This window comes from Mastigoproctus giganteus, chromosome 13 (assembly GCF_048544385.1).
Source record: "Mastigoproctus giganteus isolate SK-2022 chromosome 13, ASM4854438v1, whole genome shotgun sequence".
Lineage (NCBI taxonomy): Eukaryota > Metazoa > Arthropoda > Arachnida > Uropygi > Thelyphonidae > Mastigoproctus > Mastigoproctus giganteus.
In genome coordinates, this window is record NC_143587.1 from 269,355 (window position 1) to 295,316 (window position 25,962).

The 25,962-nt window shown below is 40.5% G+C and overlaps 1 protein-coding gene across 1 annotated transcript in view; it reads right to left on the bottom strand.

Moving 5' to 3' along the window:
• Window positions 1–25,962, bottom strand: part of kkv (hyaluronan synthase-like protein kkv) — a 401,584-nt gene that overhangs the window by 29,566 nt on the left and 346,056 nt on the right. Inside the window, exon 13 of the mRNA XM_090387806.1 lies at window positions 20,169–20,563. Within this exon, the coding sequence (XP_090243932.1) occupies window positions 20,169–20,563 (395 nt within the window). The remainder of the gene's footprint in view (window positions 1–20,168; window positions 20,564–25,962) is intronic.

Sequence of the window (25,962 nt, forward strand, 5' to 3'; positions counted from 1 at the left end):
ATTTTGCTGGTAGGGATAAGGAAGTGATTATCCCCTTGTACAAGTCAATGGTCAGGCCATACATTGAGTACTGCGTATAGGTCTGAAAGCCTCATTTTAGGAAGGATGTAGAGTTGCTAGAACGAGTACAAAGAAGGGCAACAAGATTGGTGAGGGGAATAAAGGGGTGCTCTTACAAATAAAGGCTTAAATCTGCAAATTGCAGCGTCTGGAGAGTAGGCACCTGCGAGGTGATCTGATTGAGGTGTATAAGGCCTTGAATGGGTCGAGCAAGCTGAATGCTGATTCAGCTTGCTCTTCCTCTTTCTCAGACTAAGAACCTGAGGGGGCACAATTTCAAATTGAGGAAAGATAGTTGTAGAATACATGTGCGGAAATTTGCCTTTAGCCAGCGGTAGTTGACTTGTGGAACAGGCTTCCATCTTTTGTTGTGGAAGCTAATATCCTAAATAAATTTAAGGCTGAGCTGGACAGGTATTTGGAATAAATGGAGGGATGAAATGAGAGGGTTGTTTTTTTTTTTTTTTTTTTTTTTTGACTGATGCTGCATAAGCTTGCTTTCTTGCATCGTATGCCTCTACTAATGCTAATGATTGTCAAGCAGTGATTCCAAAGTTTGCCTCGTCTGTCAGTAGGTGGGAAGCCCTAGATTGGATGGTATATGGGAAGCCCTAGATTCCATTAAAATCACCTAATAAACAAAACGGAGGAGGGATCTGTAGAAGTTCTCCTAGGTCATTATAAGTATATTCTTTGTTTGGTGATAGGTAGATTGAAACTAATGTTAACATGATTCCTAAGAAGACCCGTATTGCTACTGCTTCTAATAAAGTTTGCAGTGGAATGTGTGTAGTAGATATTGAGTTTACGAGAATGGCCACACCTCAACGTACATTGTTATTTTTATTATGCTGATATATACTGCCCTACCATTAAATCCGGACACCCCCCTCCCATGGATGGGGAAACAGGTGCTATGCATGCAACACATCATAGAACCTGCTATAAATATGCACACTTGACTTCGAACAGACAATTGCAAAAGTGGGCATGCCAAATGACACGTTCAACAGAATTAAGACTTCCAACATGGAATGACAGTAGGATGCTACTTAAGCAAGCGTTCTTTACGAGACATCGCAGTCACTCTGGGGAACCCTAGGTCAACAGTTAGTGACGTCATATGCAAATGGCAGAGGAATAGGATTGAACTTGCCTAAAATGGCCTGGTAAGCCCCGAAATTAACAGAACAGAACAAGAGAATTCTGCAAAGAATTGTCCACCAAATCGTAATTTGCCATTGTCTCATGTCACGCAAACCCTCTGTGAGAGTATTGGGACTAATAAGTGTAAAGTGTGTTTAGGGTCAAACGGCACCAGGGGTTTCCCCCATCTCCGCGTAGTTTACATTGTGGGTGAACCAGTTGACTGGAAATGCCAGAGATTTAAAAGTGTATGGACTTTGTGTATGTGTGATGCCTTGTACCGTTGTTCTTCTGGTCGTTTAGCCGCCAGACCCCTACTGAGGCCCGACGTTGCCCCACTTTCGCCCCGTGGAGGCAGACCAAGTACCCACTAGTATATAGTTCACTCTGGCAGGTCCTGCCACTTAATTTCCTAAGATTTCAGTGGCTATGACCTAAAAAAAAATAAAAAAACATGATCGCATACGCGTCGCAGGAAGCGCTAGGGAGAAGTCCAGAATGTTCGGCGAAATAATTTTGATTGGTCACTTTAGATTGTGTGGGGCGTGTTCACGTTGCTGTGAGATAGAGTGGGGAGAAGGCTGAAGACTGGGGGGGGGGAGATAGATAGAAATATGGAGCCGAAAGGGAAGGCAACTCCAGTTTACAGTGGGGCATGCCTATGCCCCACCAGAAGGAAAAAGGGATAGAAGAAGGGAGAGGAGACAGCAAAACCATCTCCTCCCCCTCCCACTCAGGGAGAGGAGACAGCAAAACCATCTCCTCCCCCTCCCACTCAGGGAGAGGGAAAAATAGTAGGCCAGTCAAGGGGACTGGCCCAGATCGCCAATAGGGCACGGATGCAAGAGGCCACAGGCCAGGTGCTGAGGCAACAGGGTTGTGCCATCCGGGAACCCAGCGAGGGTGTTTCCATCCAAGGTTTTGGTCTAGGTTTGGTAATGATTTATGTAAGTTCTGGTTACGTATTCACTCATGGGATACAAGTCCCGTCCGTTGTTCAGCGAGTTTGTCCTCGTCGGTGGTGACTCCGTCCATAGATCAGCAAGTAGGAAATCCGGACAGTCAGCCAGGATTTTGGTGGCGGTCCATGCAGGTTATGTCATTCGTTGGTTCAGTTCTCACATGCAATGTCCCGTCCATGGATCAATATTCAGTTTCAGTATGCATGTATGCTGTTTTATTCTGGTTGTTCTGGGTTTGGTGGCATAGGTAGAGTCTGTCGTCTTGCAAATAAGCACTGTGCAAAGTTAGTGAGGGCATTGTAGGTTTCCTCGTCTTCTAATAGGTGGTGCTCTTGGTTTTAAGGGTTGAAGCGGACTCGTGTGATGAATTGACCCCGAAGATCTTCATACAACTCACACTCGTGCAGCAGGTGGTCCCAGGTTTCAAGGGAGCCACATGCACATGCTGGGTTATCTGTTAGTCCGAAGAGGTTAAGCTTATAGCGGATGGCTCCATGTCCAGTGAGAAGGTAGGTGACATGCAGACCAGGGCAGAGCCATGTGGGATATTTTGGGTATACTCGTTGCAAGTTTGGGAGGAACCTTCGGGTGACGTCTCCTTTGTCAGATATCGTCCAGCGTTGTTGCCATATTGATGTTAAGTAGGTTTGCAGCCTGTACTTCTCAGCTTTACAATTATTTGCCGGGTTCGTGGTGTGGTCCTGGAAGGTTGTGGCTTTGCCGCGTCTAAGTTGCTGAAGTATGCCGGTGCGAGTCACCTCAAGATCAAGAGGGAGAGCACCCGTGATCACTTGTAGTGCGTGGGTAGAGACTGTCTTGCATGTTCGGGTGATTTTTAATAGGATGGGTCTATGTATAATATCCAGTCGTCTGCGGTTTACCACTGTTGAGGCTTTGTGGAACCAGACATCGGAGGCGTATGTGATTGCTGGAATAATGACTGCTTTATAAAGGATCGCAAGGGTGCGCCTTTTTAGGCCCCAGTCGCGACGTGTGACTCTCGCAAGCATGCCAGCATATTTTTTCATCTTAGCCTGTATATATTTTAGGTGTGGGGTGAAAGATAGATTACGGTCCAGGATAACACCCAGATATTTTAGTTCTGTGGCTAGCTGAATTGTTCTATTGTTGATTCTTATTTGCGGCGGTCTAGTTGGGGTTAGGTAGCCCTTAAGTAAGATGGATTGGTCTTGGTGGCCGATATGGTGAGTCGATGCCTTTCCGTCCATTCTTGCAGTTTGGTTACTGCTGCATTCGCGAGAATTTCTAATTGGGCTCTTGTATTGGGACTAATGTCAGCACTAGTACAATACGAAGGATACTTCGCGGTATGGGTTACAATGGTCACAAACCATTGATTACCTAAACAAATGTTATACGCCGATTAACATGGTGTAAGGAGCGCGAATCCTGAACTGTAGAGCAGTGGAAGAGCGTCCTATAGACAGACGAGTAGAGGTTCGCACTCTCCCAGTCTGATGGCCATGGGTATGGCGAATGCAGGGGGAACAGTTCCTTCCTGATTGTATCCTCCCAACAATGAAGTTTAGTGGAGGCAGTGCCATGGTATGGGGCTCCTTGCATGGTTTGGCTTGGGCCCATTAGTCGTTATCGACAAAACCATTTATGCTGTGCAATACCGGGACATCCTGGACAATTATGCATTTCCAACATTATGGCAATACTTATGTACAGTTTCTTATTATACTCATCAGAGTCATTAGGCCTATAGCACACTCCTACTCTCAATTTTGATCTCCCAATGCTTATGTCACACCAAACTGACTCGACACTACACTGTCCAGCATGTCGACTGGATGCACTTCCCTAGATTTTATGTGTTTCTTAACTAATAGCATAACCCCTCCTCCCTTCCTATCTATCCTTTCTTTAGACATTGTACTCCCCAAATTCCAGTTCTGCATTCCTTATATCTGTGTGACACCACGTCTCTGATATCCCAACAATATCTGCCTTTGATGTTTTGAGCAATACCTCAAATTCATCAAATTTATTTACTAAACTCCTAGCATTGGTGTACACGCAAGTATACATGCACCTGCTCTTCCTCTTAGCCGCCCTAACACAACCCATGTGTTCAGGGAAGACCCATACCTGTATCAGCAAGACAACGCTCCATGCCATACTGCTAGGGTCGTAATTGAGTGGTTTGAGGAAATGTGTGGAAAAGTTGGATTGGCCAGCGCAGGGTGCTGATCTGATGCCCCATCGAGCAGGCTTGAGATGTACTGGATCGTCAGGTACGTGCACGTCGATATCGCCCAAAGAACAAGGTGGAACTGGTAGCTGTTAAAGGCCGAGTGGAGGAACAAATCACCTGACATTTATAAAAATGCTGGTCGAGAGTATGCCACGAAGATTAAAGGTCGTCATAAAAGCAAAAGGTATCAGTACGAAATATTAAATGACACAATAAAAGCTCTTTTTCTAAAGGCGGGTGTTCGAATTTTAAGGCGCCTCCATAGCCAGGTGGGCAGGAGCAGCATTTTTTTTCATTGATTTACACACTCAAATATTATGTACAATCTCAAGAAACATATACAATAATTTATATACAATTTTATGTACCTTTTCATTCTCATATATAATTATCTTGTCTTATATTATATCTTTTGTTCAGAATACAGTTGAGGAAACACTGTACAAAACACATGTGTGTGTTCTGGTATCAAGGGTGGCCCCTAGGCATAGCCCATCTCCACCTAGTGGATCTGTATTGAATGTAGGACCTGTGCAGAGGAGCAGCGAACACCTGGGCAGCTGCTGCCTGTCCCCAGGCACGAGTAGCCAAGCCTGGGTTTTTTTATCCTTTTACATGCCAAAGTGCACGAAATCCCGCACCCACTGGAGGAATGGCAATACCAGTGGGTGCCAGCAATCCTGCTCCCAGGCCTGAGAGCCCGCAAAAAAAAAAAAAAAGGCTGGAGCTCCAAAAACCCATTGAAGTTACACAGCCAAGACAAACAATTTTTAAAGAACTCTGCAGTTTTCAATAGCATTATATATCAGTTACCCTATTTAGTTTAGCATTAACAAGGAAATACTGTTAACATTGATTGCACTATTTACATTACAGTGAGATTTACCAGTCTCTCTCTCTCTGATCAGTTCTAGCAACAGAATTTGAGAATTATTTACAGTCGTTTTTACAGCAACATTAGTTGTTACTTACCAATAGTTACATGTATTTCTGTTTTGTACAATTGTAAAGACTGTCCAGTAGTCTAACTGTTCAGGAAATATATATTGTATCATTTAATTTCTTCCCCGGTAGAATCTGAGCTTGTAGAGTAGGGCTATAGAAGTTTTTCAAGGCGATTTCCATGTAGAGACTTCACATAGTATTCCTGAGCTTTAGGCAGGTTTTCCTCTCAAAGAAATGCTCTGAGAACAGTTCGTCTTGCAAAAACAGCAGGGATATTCAGGAATATTCATGTGTTGTTGTGGCGGATTCCAGGATTTCCCCCATAAGCCGCTATTGTACTTCTTGTGTTGAAGCTTATGCCAAAACCGGCCACTTGTATGTAGTGTGTTGGACGTGTAAGTGTTATGATGTGTTCTGTTGTTATGTTATCGGCCGGTGCCTGGCTCTTAGCAGGTAAGAAGCAGCAACACCTGGTCACTACGTCTCACCCCCCCATCCCCGCCACGTGGAGGCGGCCAGGATCATTTATCTCCTGCTGGGCAAGCCCAGGGCATAACACCTGAGATTGCCCGAAAAAGAGAGTGAAGTGGAAAAAGAGGAATACAGAGGGAGAAGTTTGGGATCTGGGGAGGTAAATGGCAAACTTCTCATAGGCACCGGCCGATAACATAACAGAACACATCATAACACTTACACGTCCAACACACTACATTCCTCTGTATTCCTCTGCAAAAACAGCAGCTGAAGACTCCTGAATTGAATGAAAAGAGTCACGATTTGCAATAAGCAAATACACTGTATCAAATGATAAGTCAGGAATATGCGCCATCAAAATCCGTCTTTGGTCTTCATACTCCCGACATACAAAAATTACATGCATCCAAGACTCCTGTTCGCCACATGTACAGAAAGGATCTGTCTCCAACCCTCTCTCATATAATTTGGCCCTAAGTGAGCCGTGTCCTTTTAGCAAATAAGAAGTGTACATAGAAAGCGTAAACCAAGGTGCCACGTTTTTTGACAATGCATAGTTCACCCGGGCAATATATTTCTTCGTCACAGCTCCAACATCATCACTTTCTCATCTGGTCTGCCATAAATCCATTAATTTATTCCATATTCGTTGTTTTTCTTCTTTAATATTATTCTCCAAAAACCTTAACAGCATACCCTTTTTCAATATGTACAAAAACCCTCTGTAGACAATAAATAAATCCAAAGGCATGGTACCAGCAATTACCTGTAGGGCGTTTGTAGACGCTGTTCTAGGTACTTTCAATAAAGTTAATAACATAGAGCGCTGAAGCGATAAAAGTTTCGACCGAATCCTAGATTTAGTTACCACAGAAAACCAAGCAACATCCGCATATGCCACTATCTGGAGAAAAATAGTCTTATAACACAATCCCCACTCCTTACGAGAAATCCTAGCAATTGGGTCTGTAAATTGTCTTACTTTTACATTTAGGTGCGAAACATATGGGAAAAGGAAAGTTTGTCATCTATGATTCATCCCAAATACTTGGTTTCAGCAACATAAGGAATCTGAACTCCACCTAAAAGAACTCTTGGAGGTCTGCCGTAATCAAATTGTTTCTTAAAAACCATAAAACAAGTCTTACTTGCAGAGATCTTCAATTTGTTTAAATTGGCCCACTGCATTAAATTATCTAAAACGGACTGTATTTTTCCTTGCAATATAAGTCTGGAGCGCCCAGAAACTCCAATCACAAGGTCACCAGCATAGCCTATCTTAGCAAACTCTGTACTTTCCTTAACAAGCCACTGATCTAAAACTGCATTCCAAAAGAGAGGTCCCAAAACCGAACCTTGAGGATGTAAGATATAAAATCTTACAAGTAAAATATTTTATACAAAAGAGAGATTAATTAAAAGTAAAGCTTCTAATATAGCAATATAGAGCAGCGAAACATGACTAGTCACGAATGTTATTTAGATAATGGGTCACTCACTAGGGATTAAATTTAGACATGGTCACAAGAAAGAGGGGTAAACAAAGAAATGACTAGCAGAAGGGGTGCACCTCAGCTCCGAGCACACGGGAATATATAACAACGGGACACATGTAGCAGCTAGTGAGTACGTGTGAATTATTATGGCTCTGAAAGAACAATACTGCAAAGGACTGAGTTTGTCGGGACATTCCTTTGATCGGTGACATCTGGAGACGAGACGGGTAGTAAATATGGGACAAATGCTCCGATGAGATTTAAGACTGGCGTCTAGCTGTCGGTGATAGCAAGTTTTGGCATCTTAGGAAGTAAAGGTGTTAAGTGAAACAGAAAGATGGCGACGAACTCCAAAGCAACAGACGGCCTGGGAAAGGAATAGTGATATTAAAATGGGAGGTTGAATCTAGCGGGGATGGGCATAGCATGGGAAACCCACACTAGCGAATAGTTGGGATGTAAATTTAAATATTGAAGAACGAGTGGTTAAATTTCTGAGCGAAGGGGGGGCCAACACAAAAGGGCGGTACACAAATTCGGAAAACAAAAAGAGAGCGCACGCAGCCAAGAAGGCACACAGTTGAGTTTTTTCATCGGGGTAAGTAAAAATGAGTTAGAAAAGACACAGTTGAAATTTTGTTGGTGTTTTGTGAAAATGAGTTAATAAGGACAGGGAAGGTTTATTTACACACACACATATATATATATGTGTAAATAAACTATGTTATGTTATAAATTAATGTGTGTTTTCGTCATTCTTGAACACTCAGCCTTCCCGAAGGGAATTATACGTAATTGAGAAGTTCCCTTGAATCCAGAATTCTCCTGTGAAGCAAAGTCAGATATGTGGGGGTATAAGGAAAAAAGGTCTATATAAATAAAAGGGAACAAAAAATATTAAAAAAAGAATATTTAATAATAATCAACAAAATAAGAATTAAAGACCTCTATCTCCCCTCCCCCCCCCCACAAGGACAACCTCTCGAGACACTGGCACAATATGACAGATGACGTGCACGCACAGTAATAAATCTGTCCTGAAAGTATACCTTATAGTGTTAAACATGTAGCTATTACACTGTGAAAGCACAAGAGATTGAAGGGCACTTTCCCACCATACTGAATCAAATGCTCGTTCAAAGTCTATAAAGACCATAAGAACATATTTATCAGAAGAATCCTTCATGTAGTTTAAAAGATGTTATGGTGTCCTCTGTAGAGTGCCCCTTCTTAAATCCATGCTGATCAGCAGAACAACAAATGCCTCTCCAGTTCCTCCTTAAATTTATTTAACCTGTCAACTTCCACAACGACAGATGGAAATTTGTTCCAGCAATTAACCGCCCGCTAGCTAAAGACAAATTTCCGCACATTATTCTACATCTGTCTTTTCTTAATTTGAATTTACGCCCCCTTAGGTTCGTAATCTGAACAAGTGGAAGGATCCCATCAGAATTCAGCGCCTTATACACCTCAATCAGATCACCGCGCAGGTGCCTAGTCTCCAGCCACTGCAATTTGCAGAACTTAAGCCTCTCTTGGTAAGCGGATCCCTTCAATCACCTCACCAATCTTGTTGCCCTTCTCTGTACACGCTCAAGTAAATCTACATCCTTCCTAAAATGAGGCCTCCAGACCTGTACGCAGTACTCAAGGCGGGGCCTGACCATTGCCTTATACAGAGGGATAATCACTTCCTTTTCACTGCTAGCAAAATTCCTATATATCATTGACAAAAGCCCATGACCTGCCCTGGCAGCATTGCTCAGAAAACTTCATATCTGCCTGCACAATTACTCCCAGGTCTTTTTCATTTTCTACCACCATAAGTGTAGTACTACACGTTGGGTACGTTTCTCTGGGGTTACTTCTACCCATATGTAGTACTTGGCATTTGTCAAGGTTAAACTTCAGTTGCCACTTCTTAGCCCATCTGCCCAAATTATCTAGATCCTGTTCAGTAGCACAATGCCATTACTGTCATTAACAACCCTGCCGACCTTTGTATCATCTGCAAACTTCCACATTAAGCCTGATATACCTTCATAAATATCATTGATAAATATACAAAACAAAAGTGGACCCAACACGGAACCCTGTGGGACTCCTCTAATAACATTAGTCCCAGAAGTGCAGCACCCATTGATTACCACCCTCTGTCTTCTCCTACTTAACCATCCTTTTATCTATTCTAGCAACTTACCGTTAATACCATTCTGCTCCAATTTGTACAATAGTCTTCCATGCGCAACAGTGTCAAAAGCTTTCCTGAAATCCAAATATATGATATAAAAATTATTTTTTGCATCCAGTTCCTTTGTGACCACATCATAATATCCTATCAAATTTTTCAGATAAGACTTTCCCTCAACAAACCCATGCTGTGTCTGAATTATTGCTGCAGTCTTGTCTAGATGATCCTGCAATGCATCTTTAACCAGTGACTCCATTATTTTACCTGGAACAGAAGTTAAACTAACTGGTCTGTAATTACTCGTGTCACCCTTCGATCCCCTTAATGAATTGGAGATACATTTGCACATCTCCAGTCCGTGGGGGCTTCGAGTCCAACGATGCTCTCATAATTATGGCTAAGGGTTTGCTTAGTTGCTTTGCCGCCTACTTTAATATAACTGGATAGATCCCATCCACCCCAGGTGCTTTTCTTATGTTTAACTTCAACAATTTCTCCTCCACCTTGCTTTCAGTTACTGCAAAATCATTAAGTATCCTGCTACAATTTGATAACCTTCTGCCATTTTCAAACCTTAATAATTCCTCATGTGTGAATGTAGATGCAAAATACTCATTCAGTTTGTTTGCTATCTGAGCAGGATCATCAACAGTCGAACCATCATACAGACCAGACAATCATATAGAGCATACAGACCAGAGAAATTGGTCTGTATGTTCTCGAATCAGACATGGGCTTACCAATCTTATGCAATTTCTTTAGCAGAGTGCCATCTTCCACGGTCTTGGAAAAAGTACCTTCAGTGAAACATTTATTAAACAAATTTAACATAATTTGAGGAAATTAATCATAAAACTTAATGATTACTTGATTTTCAATTAAGTCCAAACCTGGACATTTCTTAACGTTCAATTTAGCTACTGCTGCACAGAAATCCACCAAACTGAAAAGTTCATTTTCAGAGTCACCTGCTCGTGTAAACACTCAGAGTTCACCCGGCGGATCTTCTCTTGTTCAGGTGAATCATCTTGAAGAAGATCTTGATGTTTGTTGTTGTTTGTTATTTAGTTTTTAGGAGCATTAGCAACTAAGGCCATATTGCTCCGGGATATGCGGTGGTCATTCCCTGACCTTTCCGCATCCTCCGTATTTGGTGGTGACGGGCTTGAACCCCGGTCTAATCAAGAAGCGTGTGCTACGCACTACTGCTCCTTCCCACCTGGCTACTGAGGCGCGAAGAAGATCTTGAAGAAATAGTCTTTAACGATCGTTTCCACAGTAGAAAACCAATCCGATGTTTTATCATTATTGTTCAATACAGTGTTGTATATTTCTAAACAAAGCAATTTATTACAAGAAATTTTATACACGAGACCCCAGGGATCTCTGTTACCAACTTCATTAACCAAATTTTCCCAACTAGTTCTCTTGCTCTCAGCAATAGCCTTATGAAAATCCTTTCTTCTGTCTTTATAGGCATTTTTAAATGATTCCACATCAACACTAGAGAGATGTCTATTTCTTTGGTATACTTTCCTAGCCTGGCATACCTGAGACCTCAGAGCAGACAAAGCAGGAGTCCACCACGGCACAGACAACGTTTTAGTCCTTTTTTTCCTGGTGGAGTGCACACAAGCCTGGAAAATATGATACTGTACATAGTTTACATATTCATAAGCTGTCATATCATTTAAACTCTCTCCAGGTATCTCACAATTATCGCTATCGAAAACCGTAGTCAAATAATTTTTGAAATTTTTCCAGTTAACACAGTCCATAGAAAATCTAGACAGATCACTCGTTGCGAAGCTCTTTTCCCTTACTTCGAAACAGAGATCAAATGAAATTGCACGGTGACCACTATTTACTAAGCCAGAATTGACTTCCCAATTCAAAATAGAATCGCACATACGAAGAGATGTCACAGTAACGTCAATATTAGACTCTCCATTTACAGTTGAAAAGGTGAACGGCTTATTTGGAAGGTTTTGAACAACAAGATTATGAGATAATAAGAGGTCTTCAAATTGATTCCCTCTCACATCAGTATATCCACTGTGCCAAAAATGTGATTTTGCATTAAAATCAGCAGTCACAATGAGATTATGGGATGCATATCTTAAACAAATATTTTCCAAATTATGAAGCGCTATCTGAATATCTTCCGATGGAGGGCAATACAGTGACACAATGCAGAAAGAAGAAACTTGTGAAGACCCAACAATGCTGGTCATACACGCCGAGCACAAACCGGTGATTGACGTTACAACAAGGTCTTGATTAAAAATCACAATAGCCGATTTTGGAGGAACATCCACAGCAGCTACTATTCTAGTAGAAGAAGGAAAACCCATAATCTTATGGGCTACCCCTCCCACTTGTGAGGAATAAAATGGCTCCTTGATACAAACAATGTCTATACAATGCTCCAAGGCAATCACCCTTTTTCATCAGCAAATGCCCGTCAGCGCTGACCATTTATTTGCAAACGTTTTAAATCACTATGTCCTTGCAAAGCTCCAGAGGTAAAATCAGAGGAATTATTATCCATGATTGATACGCATGTTTGCTAATTCCACTGCTCTCATGTACTCAGGACACTTAATGGTTGTAATCACTCCGTAAAGGAGTGATTACAATCTCTGTTTCTTTTCTTACAATTAATACATTGTGGAGGATCCTCCTTGTGAGGGCACTCAGCAAAAACATGACCACAAGAAACGGTCTTGTGTGAACATGACTGTGCACCATGTCCAAAACCCAGACATCTAAAACATTTGTTCACCACCGTGAATTTCCGAAACCTGTGTGAACCGAATCCAAGGAAAATTCTTTCATTATGAAACAAGCATTTATATAATCGAGGGCTGAAACCAATGACCCAATTAGTTGCATTAGTTCCAGATCCAGAATTAAATCTGAATTACTTATAATAATAATAATAATAATAATAATAAGATTCTTTATTAACATAAATTTTATACAATAGTGATTCCTTACACAGAAAGCCAGAGGAATCTTACAATTGGTTGTTTATACAAGTGATTTTGATTTATAAAAAAAAAAAAATAAATAAATAAATAAAATGAAATAATAACTAAATAATAATTATAGATCAAAGCAAAGATAGTCAAAATGTAAAAATGAATGAAGTAGTAAGTACAGCGAAAAAGGACTACAAGTTGAGCAGAAAATGAAATGACATCGACTAACTAAGATCGGTACTTACATAAATGTCCTATACAAACAGCAAGATAGGACAAGATGCCATTGCGATATGCCTTGTCTATAGTCCACAAGTCGATGTCGAGCGAGTTGAGTGTCCAGAGTCACATTAGGGAAGTGTCTCTTGAAATTCTGTAACCGCTGAAGCCTTGAGCATAAGGAGAGAGTACTACGGAGATGTCTGCCTGGCAAACGCCAACCAACCGTTTTCCAGATGTTGATGTGATCCTGCTTAGCTGATCACAAATGAAGGAATGACTTTATTTTTAGCACATGGGCTCTGTGGACTGCGGGCGTATATTGCAGGTTGCACCAGAGAGTAGATTTAGATGTTCTGTAGATCTGGTGCGACCACTTGAGCACCCAGAATTCGAGGCCCCATAGTTTCCTGAGGCTGGTGGGTGGTGCCTCCGACCAAACTTCCACGGCATAGGAGAGTACACTACAGAAGTAAGTTGCGAGGTACTTCTTGATTATTTTCTTATTGTGCGTTTTGCACAGATCAATTTTCATTCCCCAGAACGCTCTCAGGGCTTTGGAATACTGAGCTTGGATTTGTGTTTTATATGCGAGGTTGGCATCAAGGATTACTCTTAGGAATTTGACACTGTCTGTGGGAGTCAGGACATTTCCTGCAAATTCTGGAAGTAGAGAAGATGAAGCATCAGTAGAAGTCATCCGACTTGGCGTAAAGATGAGATAGTTTGATTTCTCTGGATTGACTGACAGGCCAAAAAATTTAGCATACTTATAGAATGTATTTAGGTAGCTGTTTACAGATTCAGAGGCGGTTTGTCTTTCTTGTGAATCACCAACATGGCGTTTGCATGACAAGTAGCAAACAATATCATCAGCATAAGATAGAAAAGCTGGAATTTGATCCATTAGTGGAACGAATATTGCTGCAAATAATAAGGCTGATAGACAACCACCTTGTGGGATCCCTACTTCGATGCTTTTAGTGACTGTAATGCCATCGCCTTTGAAGTGAAGCAATCTCCTAGATAGCAAATTATTGAGAATCTCGAGCATATTTCTGGATATCCCATAGAATCTCTCAAGTAATGCAAGAAGGAGTATTATTTGGATTGAGTCTAAAGCAGATTTCATGTCCAGAAAAACGGTGTGAAGATCTTCGTTGTCACTCCAGGCGTGAAGTATTTTCTGTGATAATGACTGTAGGCAGGTTACGGTAGATCTATTAGGCTTCATCTTTTACCTCATCCTGGGTAAATTCATAATCTTTAAAATTTTTATAATATAAATGCTCCAGGATTTCGTCCTTTGTAAACTCTTTGGGCACCCCGTATACAAGCACTGTTGGATCTGACATTTTAGGCTCTCGATCGATAGACCAACCTCTTTTAAAGCTGAAACATTCCCTATCCTAGTTGCATCTTCTGAGTTTGTGGTTTCTAATAAAACCCCTTTATTCCTCAGGAGACGAATATTTTTAATTTCCATATTCTTATAATCCTTCTTAATTGCATCTGCCACCGCATTCCTGACGTCTTAGCTCGAAGCCAAAGCAGAATTCTCTGTAGGTAAGTATAACAATGTTTTTAGGGTCCGAAATACCACGAGAACTAACCGAGGACACATGCACAACCCATTGCGCCTCATGGTAGCCACCCTAACAATAGTATCACTATTAGAATTCTCACAAACCAAATTATGCCTAACGGCATCAGCAAATAATCTGTGAGAAGCTGCCCGTTTCTCCATTAGCTGAACAAAATGATTTCCTAGAATTTCTGGTTCCGCTGATTTAGCATTTAATCGCTCATTGTCAATCAATAAAGCTGTTGTGACTGCCTCCAAATCTGCCCACAAACTATGGATGCGATTTGAGGCCAACTTTGTTACTTTGCTTGAATCAGCTGACAAACTCTCCCAAAGCCTTTCGGATTTTGGCTACCGCTGCATATACAGCAGAAGCCTCAATCGACCCTCCGAGGTCCAAACCCTCGGTAAATGACGAATCCTGAACCACATCATTTTCACTAGAACTATTTGGATTATCCGTATTAATCCTATAAGTAATAAGATTGACATCCGTTTCTATCGATGGAGTAGACTCTTCCACCCACACATGAGGATTTTTATCCTTATCCAACCGAGGAGCAAGCACTCAGGGCGTTTTCTTACCTCTAGACATTTTTACATTGTCTGGAGATTTTTCTCCTCACCGAATCCACTAACTCTGATCCGGAAGACGAATTCTCTGCGGCATAACGTCTAGTTAAAGACTTTTCAAAATCCGTATCCATGTTTAAGAGTATGTTTTAGTGAAGAAAAACAAAAGCCATAAATAAATAATCTTATAGCTGGATAGATCTCTCTTTTTCAAAATATCCCGAAAGACAATCAAACAACTTCAAAATACGTATATTTTGAATTATATTATATTTAATATTATTCAGTTCTATGTATTACTGAGATAGCACTAGTTAGTGTTTTCCATCTCCACGGATATATTTAAACAAAATTTTTCAGGTAGCCATTTTCTCCTATGAAACGTCAATGGGAAATTAAACAACGGTATATATTCCAGTGTTAACTATATGTATTCCTATGTATAGTATTCAAATAATGAAAGAGAACACTTCACTCAATGATATCAGCAACAACCTCACGATCCCGACACCCAAAATTTAACAACTCATCTTTAAAGAGCACATAATTTTATAGCAGAGGGTGGCTTAAAATACTTTAAATAATCTTAAGAACAGGAGCACATTTCCACGATTAGTCCAACCAATAATCTTGTCTAGCGGACTATATTGGAGCAAGAGCTGCAGTGTGTAGCACACGCTTCTCGATTAGACCGGAGTTCGAGCCAGTGACCACCAAATACGGAGGATGCGGAAAGGTCAGGGAATGACCGCCACATATTCCGGGAACAATATGGCCTTAGTTGCTGATGCTCCTAAAAACCTAACAACAAGAACAACTGAATATTAATATTAGGGCAGTACAGTTACTGATATTTTGAATTACTTGTGGTAGATTAGTTTCTTGTAAACATATGCTCAGCGGACTATACTGTTGGATTAGGTCATAGATATCGTCGATGTTGCTACGTAGGCCTCTACAGTTCCACTGTACGATGTGATCCATTATTTGTTTTTAGCATTACTGGGACTGGCCCACCTTCCCGTGGTGTGGCCGAGTACCCAGAATCATCTGTCCAGGTGACTGATGCTTCTGGGTAGCCAAGTGGCCAGACACAACAACAGAACACACACACAATACACACAAACCTACGTCACACACATCTGGCCCAATTGTAGTGATACTGTTCTTCACAGAGACACGAGGCGGAGTTGAACAGATGTTCTAGGTGCCGCCCTTTACAAAAACACATGTCCATTTGTTTTTAGCAGTTGGGTTTGATTCAGTCTGCTTTTTATGTCCAGTCTGTTTTTCTCTCTCCAATTTTATTCTTTCTTTTTTCGAGAAGATAGAACGTCTTGTGTCCATGTCGTCTTTGCGTACAAATCTAAGATTGGCTCATTCGGGCTGATGTTTTCATTTGTGTCCATATTTGTTAAATTTGAACGACTTTTCTGCATAGGGACTGTTTTAATTTTTATGGTTTTAATTTTTATGGTTTCTCAGGAAGACCGCGATGCAGTTGGCGGTACTGTAACTGGTGTGTTGTTGGCACAATTTATCGCATGCTGTTCCTTAGCAGATTGCCGCGAGGTTGAGAGTATTTGTGGGGCCCAATTTGCAATGGACATGGTTGGCGGAAACTGACACGTCAGTTTCGGTGGTTGTGACTGGTATTTCTTTGCTGTTCCTGCATAGGTATATTTTGGTGTAGTAAACATAGTTTGCTACATAGAGAGGAAAGTGACTTACCCTCCTGGTAAGTCACTTTCCTCTCTACCTTGTATTTTTGGATTTTTTTTTTTTTTTTCCTGTTTTCCTTAGTTCACAGGATCTTGAATAAGCGAAGTGTTGGCCTTGAGGATTCGGACAAAGTGGTGTTTCAGCATCACATTCCGTTTGTGTGTGGGATTTTGAACCATAGTTTGGGCACACTGCATCCCCTCGACAGACGGTCTGCGAGTGCCCAAACTTTTGACACTTATAACACCCGATGGGATTAGGAATGTAGGGTCTTATACTACAATTAGGATAGCCGGCTTTAATACTACGGAAAACTTGGTGTGCCAAACGTAAGGATGATATTCCGCCTGGGAACAAGCGGACCATCTTTGCTGATCATAATCCTCTTAGCTTGTGTGAATTTATGTTCTTTTAAGTCTTGGATCAGTTCATCTTCTGTGACGTTGATCAAATCCCACTCAGCAATTACCCCTTTGGAGGTATTTAGTGTTGCATGTGGGGTAAGTTGCACGGGAATACCAAAGTTTGAGAGGTTCAGCAGTCTCTGATTGTTTACGACTCGCACATTCAATTAGTAAATTTCCGGATCTAAGTGTTTTCACCATTTTAGGCGAACCTGCTGAGCTTTCCAAGCGTTTCTGTATCAGAAATGGGGAGAGCGTACTCATGCATTTGTTTGACAAGGAGTGGAAGAATAGGAAAGAAGAGAATTCCTGTTTCTCTTTATCATTCCGTAGTCATTTGCTCTTAATCAGTCCGCACTGACCATGACGAATCACAGTCCGCACTGTGATGTCATGGTCAGTGCCATTTAATTTTGAACATGAACGTGAAGGCTCAATTGGAGGAAAATTATCAAATTCCATGTTTGTTCCTTTTAGCCTTGGACAAAGACTTTTTTCTCCCAGGTTACTGGCCCCGCCACATTGAGGCAGAAGTGGTGTCACCAGTGATAAAGTGGTTGTAGAAGTTAATAAATTTTGTTAATAATTAATATATATATATATATATATATATATATATATATATATATATATATATATATATATAGAATATCATAATAAGAATACCATCAAGGACTTAAGAAAACGCAAAAAAAATATAACTATTAATATATATATATATATATATATATATACACATATATATATATATACACATACACTAAATAAAGAATGTAGTTTTCCTTTGTGTTCTTGCTTTTACACTTGAAGAAAGAACTACTTGATGTAAACAAAAGAGAAAAAGGCATTAGAAAGGAAATTAAACTTTTCCGCTTAGAAACATTACTCCATATATCTCAGAAAAAATCGCTTGTCACTTGGGGTCATTAAAAAAAGTAATTAACTACATAATTAACTGGTAGTCACTTTGCAGTTCAAGAGAACAGGCATAGCTGTCGATACAGTTCGTCAATGATTTGGAATTGTTAAAAAAGTCGATGAGGGAGTCATTTGCTGAATCTGTCAGGTGGACTGAACCTCAAAGTCCGTGGTGGCAGGGTCAAGGCGAAACAGAGTACGATTCCTGACTTTAAATTATGAAATTTAACCCGTGAGAAGGCACACGATCCTAATAGTAGCGTGAAATTGATCAGATGAGTATGCTTGCTTTTCAGTTCGACTCACTTTTGATCGACGAGATCTCCCACTACCGTAAGAGGTGTACAAACTCTGGTGAGCCGCAAATCAGCATCTTATAAGCGATCGCTTAAGAACAGCCAACTCGAAAATGACTTTTTTTTTTTCCGTTACCATTGTGGAAAATTGAGTCCTGTTATTATTATTATCATATCCGTTTATTATTATCGGAAGTATTTGCTTTCACCCCTTTTTACACAGCCGACTGGCTAGAATGGTGTACAAAAATGCAGGAATAGCCATTTTACAATATAATATTTACAAAACATGTTTACGATATTTACAAAAGTGCAAATCATTTCCAGTATTTAAAGAATGTAATTATCGACAAAATTAATCGAGGAAATTATTCGCAGTATCATTTAAAAGTAAATGTCCAACAGTTATTTTATATTTTGTTCATTCGATCCTACTTATAAAGTTCAAGTTCCTAGCTTCTTTCTAGTTCAATTGAAAAGGGGGACTGCGTAGTTCGGAAAAAGTTCTTCAGAGAGCACAGGTTGGACAGTAGAGAATGTAACGGTAAGCAGGGGTTGTCATTACTGCGTCCAGCATGCGGAGTAGCGATAACTCCATGAAGATTGGAGGAATCGGTCACACCAGTTAGCATCTGAGACAAAAGAATATTCCTGGATGCTACGTGAACTCTTCAGGAGTGAACTTTAGGTTAGTATATAAAATTATCCATGAATGCATTGCCCATTCATCCATCGCATTACCCGGTACTCGACTACCAGGAATCTGCTTATGTACAACGTCGGGGCAGAAGACCACATTGGTGATGCATACAGTGCGTAGGTTGCAGGCACCTCTGGACGTATAATCCGCGCACATCGACGCGGAGTAACCCCGTCAGCTCTTGTCGAATTGCCCACGTCGCCGAGAAAGTCTTAATTTTCATAGTCGAAAACTGGTTCTGAAAAGTGAGGCCCTCGTCCCAAGTCAAGCCGAGGACGGTGCGAGACTTCACTTTTCTTGTTTGTAATAGTTGTGATAGGCTCTGATATCAATTTTGATTCTTTTTTTTTTTTTTTTTTTTTTGTAAATGTTATTTCGGCTGATTTAGATATGTTTAGCTCAAGACCTATCTGCAATATAGGTCCAAGGCTGTTGATCAGGACGGCGACTCGCTGATTTATCAGCGGGTCGCCGTCAGGGTTCAGATAAAATCAAATACCCAGTGTTCAGGGTCATTTGATTTTATATATAATTTGAGGTTATCTGCATATGATGATAGGTCAGTGTACCTTTGCTAGGAAAGGCTCAAGGGCCGCGACTAACAACAAACCGAACAGGACACCTCCCTGAGGTACTTCCCACGTTATAACACGCTCCTTGTAAGAATTTATGGTTGATGGATGAGTTGTCTTGGCCTAAGGATGAGGTTAATGGTTTTTAACAGGTTTCCTGTAATGCCGAAGTATTTTCCAGAATGTAGATGAGAGCGGGAATTGAGAGCTTATCACAAGCAGATGAAATATAAAGGAGCCTTGTTTCCACCCTCGATCTTTAGCATTTGCGCTAAACAAAAAAAAAAAAAAAAAAAATTTTCATGACTTCTGCTTAATCCCCATATTTACTTTTTTTTCTTTGCATTTAAATGAAGTTTAATCTGTTTTGCAGATCCTGTTTCCGTAAATAGCGCTGAGGAAATCCGTAACGGCAGCCCATAAGAGATCGATTTAATTTTTTGTCTTTTCTTTCGTTTAAGTTGCCCACTCTTAGAAAGAAGAATGGTTGAAAATCTAATTGGTACTTAAATCGAATTAATTCTTGTTAATAATAAATTATCGTTTTTGAAATCCTGTGACCTGTACATACAAATAGTTCTCGTAGTTCATTACTCGTTTTACTGCTTCTTGAATTCACCGAGAATTACTAGCTGTTATTTCCAATTCTACATACGAGTGCGAAGAGTTGTCTTACGAACGGCGATTTAACACTTACCTGGATCTCGTTCTTCGTGATGAAGCACGTGGTCATGAAGAAGAGGATGGGGATGATGTTGTAGGTGAAGGAGTACCAGTTGGAGATCTTGAAAGCCGCCACCATAGCACCTACCAACATGAGGAAAATCGTTCCGGGACCCAGGACGGTTCCCGTCATGAGCATGCCCTGGTAGATGATATACGGCACCGAGATGTTGTCATTGATGACGACCGTCCTTCTGTACTCGGTCAGCAAGTCCATGATGTTGGCCATCGTGGATGGAGCCCATCTACGACGTTGGGTGTAAAATTCCCCGAAGCCTTCTGGACAGTGCGTGTAGGCGTCCGATGCAGCGCTGTACTCTACACGGTAACCCCTTTGCAGCAGAAGGGTGCATAGCCATCGGTCTTCACCTTGGAAAAAAAAAATTGAAAAGTCACTGATAGAAACAATTGAAGAGTAACGTGATCATTAACTACACAATGTCCACTTGGGTGCTGGCTGAGAGACAGCGCAAGTGAAAAGAACAACTCTTACCTAATTCGATTTTACATTGTATTATGAGAGTGAACAGTAAATTGCGGAGTATTTTGCTGTTCACTCTCGCAAATATGCAAAATATCTATATTTTCATAATCTCAATTACTATTTGTTATTTCTTTACCGCGTCTCTCAGTGTTTCTAACACGGGCAATTCTGCTGCTGCTGCAAAACACATCCCTGAACCTTTAATGCAGTAGCTCTCTTTTGGTTCGAGTTTCCAGAAGCACTTCCACATAGACTTTTCCTATATTCCAGCGTAATGGCGTTGTCGATTTTCTCGTTTTCGGTGATAAAAAAACAAAACAAAAAAACATGCAAGCCTCGACTAACTTAGCCACGTCGTGAGAAAAAAAAAAAAAAGGAAGCGTGTGTACGCGAGAAATATGTTTTATTTTATGTGAAATCATCCCGGGCTCGGACGAGATTAAAGGGGTTTAGTATGAAAAGAATCCGCACACGTTTAACATTTTAAAACATTTATTTACCCAAATGTCTGATCATCGCAAACAGATTTCTCTTACGTTGAATTAGGAATCGATTTCAAAAACGCTAAAGTGTTTTCAATGCACTTATTCACCTATTCTAGCGATTGTATTCGTTCTTTTGTGAGCGCAGTGAAACGCCCCAAACATCTGGGATTTCTGTCAGTGGAACAATTCTCAGCCATCCATCAGGTCTGACCCCACACTAATCCTCGAATGAAACCGCCTGAAACTTTGTAATCGTTTCCTGCCTGCCCACACACTCCCCAAAATTCAGGCACTGATTCGTCTTCGAATTAACCAAATGGCTAATTCCAAGACGGAAAGAATGCAAAAAAGGGGCTACAAATAGCATCGCGTTCTCTTCGAATGGATCTCATCTGTTGAACGGCAATAAATTCTTCCAAATTGTGTTGTGATGTTCATTTCTCTTTATATTTTCCTACTTATTATAATTTCATTTTTGATGTTTTAATTTTTGTGTAACTTAATTTACCATGTAACTATACATTTTTCCAATTTATTCACATGTTCTAATCTTAACGATGTTCTAATCAGTTCTAATCTCAAATATGTCCATTTCCACTGCTCATCTGCAAAACCCCATGTACCTTTTCTGACAGAATCTCAGTTATCCATTGATTCAACCACTACTCATCTGTTGCCCAAATTATTCTCTGTATGATTGTTTTCGCCTCAAAGGTGGTACTTGTGCATATGTTCGTTCCGATATTCCCTGAGAGAAAGACTTGGTAATTTGAATTCTCCTCCCTTCGATCTTCTCTGGCTTACAATCTCTCTACTTCATTGTGTAAAATTCATCTGTTGTCTTTACCGTTCTCCCAACTCCACTAATCAGTTGGAACTCTGATTTCCTCTCTTTGCAACTTGACTTCCTCAAGTCTAACTTTCCTAACAGTGAGGTAATTTTCCTTGGTGATTTTAATGTTCACAACTCCAGCTGGCTTCCATTTACAAGTACACAGACCCAACTGGTCGAGATGCTGAGGCTTTCCAATTATTAATGACCTCACATACATTGTTCATTTACTTACCAGAATACCGGACAATTCTAACTATACAGCCAACGCACTTGATCGTTTTGTCACAAACAACCCTTTCAAGTACACGGTCGAAGTGAATGGTCCTTTAGGCACCTCAGATCACAACTTGGTGAATGTGTCTTCTCCAGTGGAACATTCATGTCATGGCTATTCCCAACCTCGTCTTGTTCGGCATTAAAAGAATGCAAAATGGGATGACCTGCGAGATTTCTTTTCTTTTTTTCTTGGTCGGATTACTGTTTCAAAACTTCTGATGTCAACGAAATTATTCTGGCAGGAATGGAATCCTTTATTCCACACTCCACTTTAAATTTTTCCAACTTTATCTAAACCTTGGTTTTCCAATAAATGTGCTAAGGCTGTTCAAGAGAAGAACGTTGCATATCGTAACTGGCTTGTTTCTAATTTTTAGTTTCATTTTCTGCGTACACCAAAGCTCGCAACAATTGTAAAGCTCAAACAACATTTTGAACAGGCTAAGAGTAGAAAAACTTGCTTCCTGTCCTAATGGTAGGGAAGCATTCTGGTCTCTGGACAAAGCTATTGGCTGCAACTTTTTCCCGTATCTTCTCCCAACTCCCTCAAACCAGATTATTCTGTTGTCAATTCAAACAAGGATAAAGCTGACTTGATAGCATCGCATTTTTCTTCCAGCTCATGTATTAATGATCTTGGTAAAACACCTCCCACCATTCCCAACACGCTCCATTCAATGCCTATTGTGGCCTTCTGTCAAAAGGATATCAGAAGGATTTTGATGAATCTTGATGCTAAGAAAGCTCCAGGTCCTGATGGTATTTCTCCACTTGTTCTCAAAACATGTGCGCTCCTGAACTTACTCCTATTCTTTGCCGCCTTTTTTCACTTTCTTATTCCAAAGGTGTTTTTCCTTCTGCTTGGAAATTTGCTCATATCCAGCCAGTTCCTAAAGAAGGATGACAAATCTCTCCCATCCAATTATCGTCCGTGTGGATGTACTGGTGATATTCCGGCTTATGTTACCGATTTATGCACAAATTCAATGGAAAAGTTCGGTGAAAAATAAGCAGTTACTCTTGATATCTCAAAGGCTTTCGATCATGTTTGGCATAAAGGTCTTCTAAACAAGCTTCCATCTTATGGTTTGCCAACTGTTTTTTGTAATTGGTTATCCAGTTTTCTCTGTGATCGCTCACTGAGGGTGATGGTAGGTGGCTCTCAGTCTTCTAACTTCTCCACTAATGCTGGTGCCCCCTAGGGTTCAGTTCTTTCCCGCACTCTTTTCCTCTTGTATATTAATGACCTTCTTCCATTGACTGGAAATCCTATCCATAGTTTTGCCGATGATAGCACACTGCATTCCACTTTCCATTTTGAGAAACCTTGTCCTGCTCAATCAGCTTTAATTTCTCGAATATCCGCTGCCAATTCCTTAAATTGCCGGTTTCCAGGTAATTCTCCAGTGGGGCAAAGACAACTTAGTTGATTTCAATCCTTCTAAAACTCAGTCTTTTCTTATATCTCTTATTTTCTTAAGTACTTAAGCCTATAACAGCTACAAGGTGATCTGTAATAGAGCCACAGAAAAGGTTCGACAGGCAAAGGCAGTTTATGAGAAATCGCTAGCAAACAGAGCAAAGAGGGGGATAAGGAATTCTTCACATATATAAATGCCATGAAGAGCAGGACAAACCAGATCGGACCTTTTACGTAAGGGAAAGGAGACAGTATTAAATTCACCAGCTGCCGTTGCAAATGAACTCAACAGTTATTTTGCATCGATATTTATAAATGAAAAACCTTTTGTGGCAATGGAAAATTGTGGGAGCGAAGTTGAAAAATATGTAATTAATCATATTGAAATTTCGCAAGATTATTTAATGAAAAAACTATCCAGCCGACAGGCCACTAAGGCTCCTGGAGTTGATGGAATATACCCTATATTGTAATCTTAAGGGAGGCGGCAAGTGAGTGCATTGAACCATTAAGACTAATTATGCGAGCATCACTAGACTCTGGGGAGATTCCCTTAGATTGGAAAAGTGCCAATGTATCTCCCCCCCCCCTTTGTTCTAACAGGATTTCCTATCAAACGATGGGAGTGCCAAAGAAATCTTCAACGTTGAAAGAGCTTCCCTTGAAGCTGAAGGATCTATTGAGGATGCGCCTCGGATAGGAACTGCTAATCCTAAATTAGGATAGGATTGCACCGCGACATGTGGTTTCTACAAAGGCTGAAAATTGCCTCCACCTGTTTTTTTTTTTTTTTTCCCTCTCTCTCACTTTTATCTTTTCTCAATTTCTCTTAACTTCCTTTTATTACGGCGGGTCCCTTCTCTGACCCCCCGCTGCACTTCTTTACTTCCGCACCACCCTAACTTTTCCAGCTATTTTTATTTCTTTATTTTATTATTTTTGTTTTATTTTATTATTTTATTTATTTTTTTTTATTATTATTTTTATTTATTTATTTATTTATTTTTATTTTTTTATTTTTTTATTTATTTATTTTTATTTTTTTATTTATTTATTTTTTTTTTATATATATATATATATATATATATATATATATATATTTTTTTTTTTTTTTTTCCCGAACTTTGCCTATCCTGGAACTTTGTTCCGGTATAGACTAGCATGAAGGTAGTAGATCCTGGCCGCCTCCACGTGGCGGGGATGGGGGGTGGGAAGCTGTGACCAGGTGTTGCTGCTTCCCACTTGCTAAGAGCCAGGTACCGGCCGACTACATAACAACAGAACACATCATAACATTTACACACCCAACACACTACATACAAATGGCCGGTTCTGGCGTGAGCCTCAAAACAAGAAGTAGTAGCGGCTAATGGGGGAAACCCTGGGGTCCGCCACAACAACACATGAATATCCCCTGAATGTATCTCCCATGCATAAGGGTGGCTCTAAGAGTGAAGTGGGAAATTATGGACTTGTCAGACTGACTTCGGTGGTAGCGAAAATGGAGGCAATGATCAAGGGTGGAATTCAGGATCATTTGGATCGAATTAAAATTCTCAATGATACTCAGCATGGTTTTGTAAAGGGAAAATCATGTTTAACAAATCTGGTTCGCTATTTTGAAAGGGTCACTCACGAGCTCGATTTAGGGAATAATTTCGACATTGTTTATTTAGATTTCAGCAAAGCTTTTGACTCAATCCCACATGAGCGGTTGCTTTATAAGCTGGAACAGGTTTGAATCACTGGGAAAATCCTTAGATGGACAGCAGGTTGGCTTCAGGGCAGGAGGCAGAGAGTTGTGATAAATGGCTATTCCTCACATTGGGTTGATGTAAGAAGTGGGGTTCCCCAAGGATCAGTATTAGGACCACTGTTGTTTTTAATTTTCATAAATGACTTTGATGAAGGGATAGAGGGCGTGATGTCTAAATTCGCAGATGATGTTAAAATTGGTAGAGTAGTTAATGATCACTGTCAAGCTGAGCTTCTTCAGAGAGACCTAGAGGGACCTTCAGGAATGGTCAGAAAAATGGCAGCTGTGCTTTAATCCAACAAAGTGTAAGGTATTACACCCGGGAAACAGTAATCCCAAAATAACTTATTCACTTGGTGGAGTTCAACTAAACCCAGTACTGGAGGAAAGGGACTTGGGTGTTACGATACGGTCAGACATGAAATTCTCTGAGCATTGTAAACAGGTTGCAAGGAAGGCCCATGGGGTCCTATCGATGATCTATCCAACTTTTGCAAGTAGAGATAGGGACG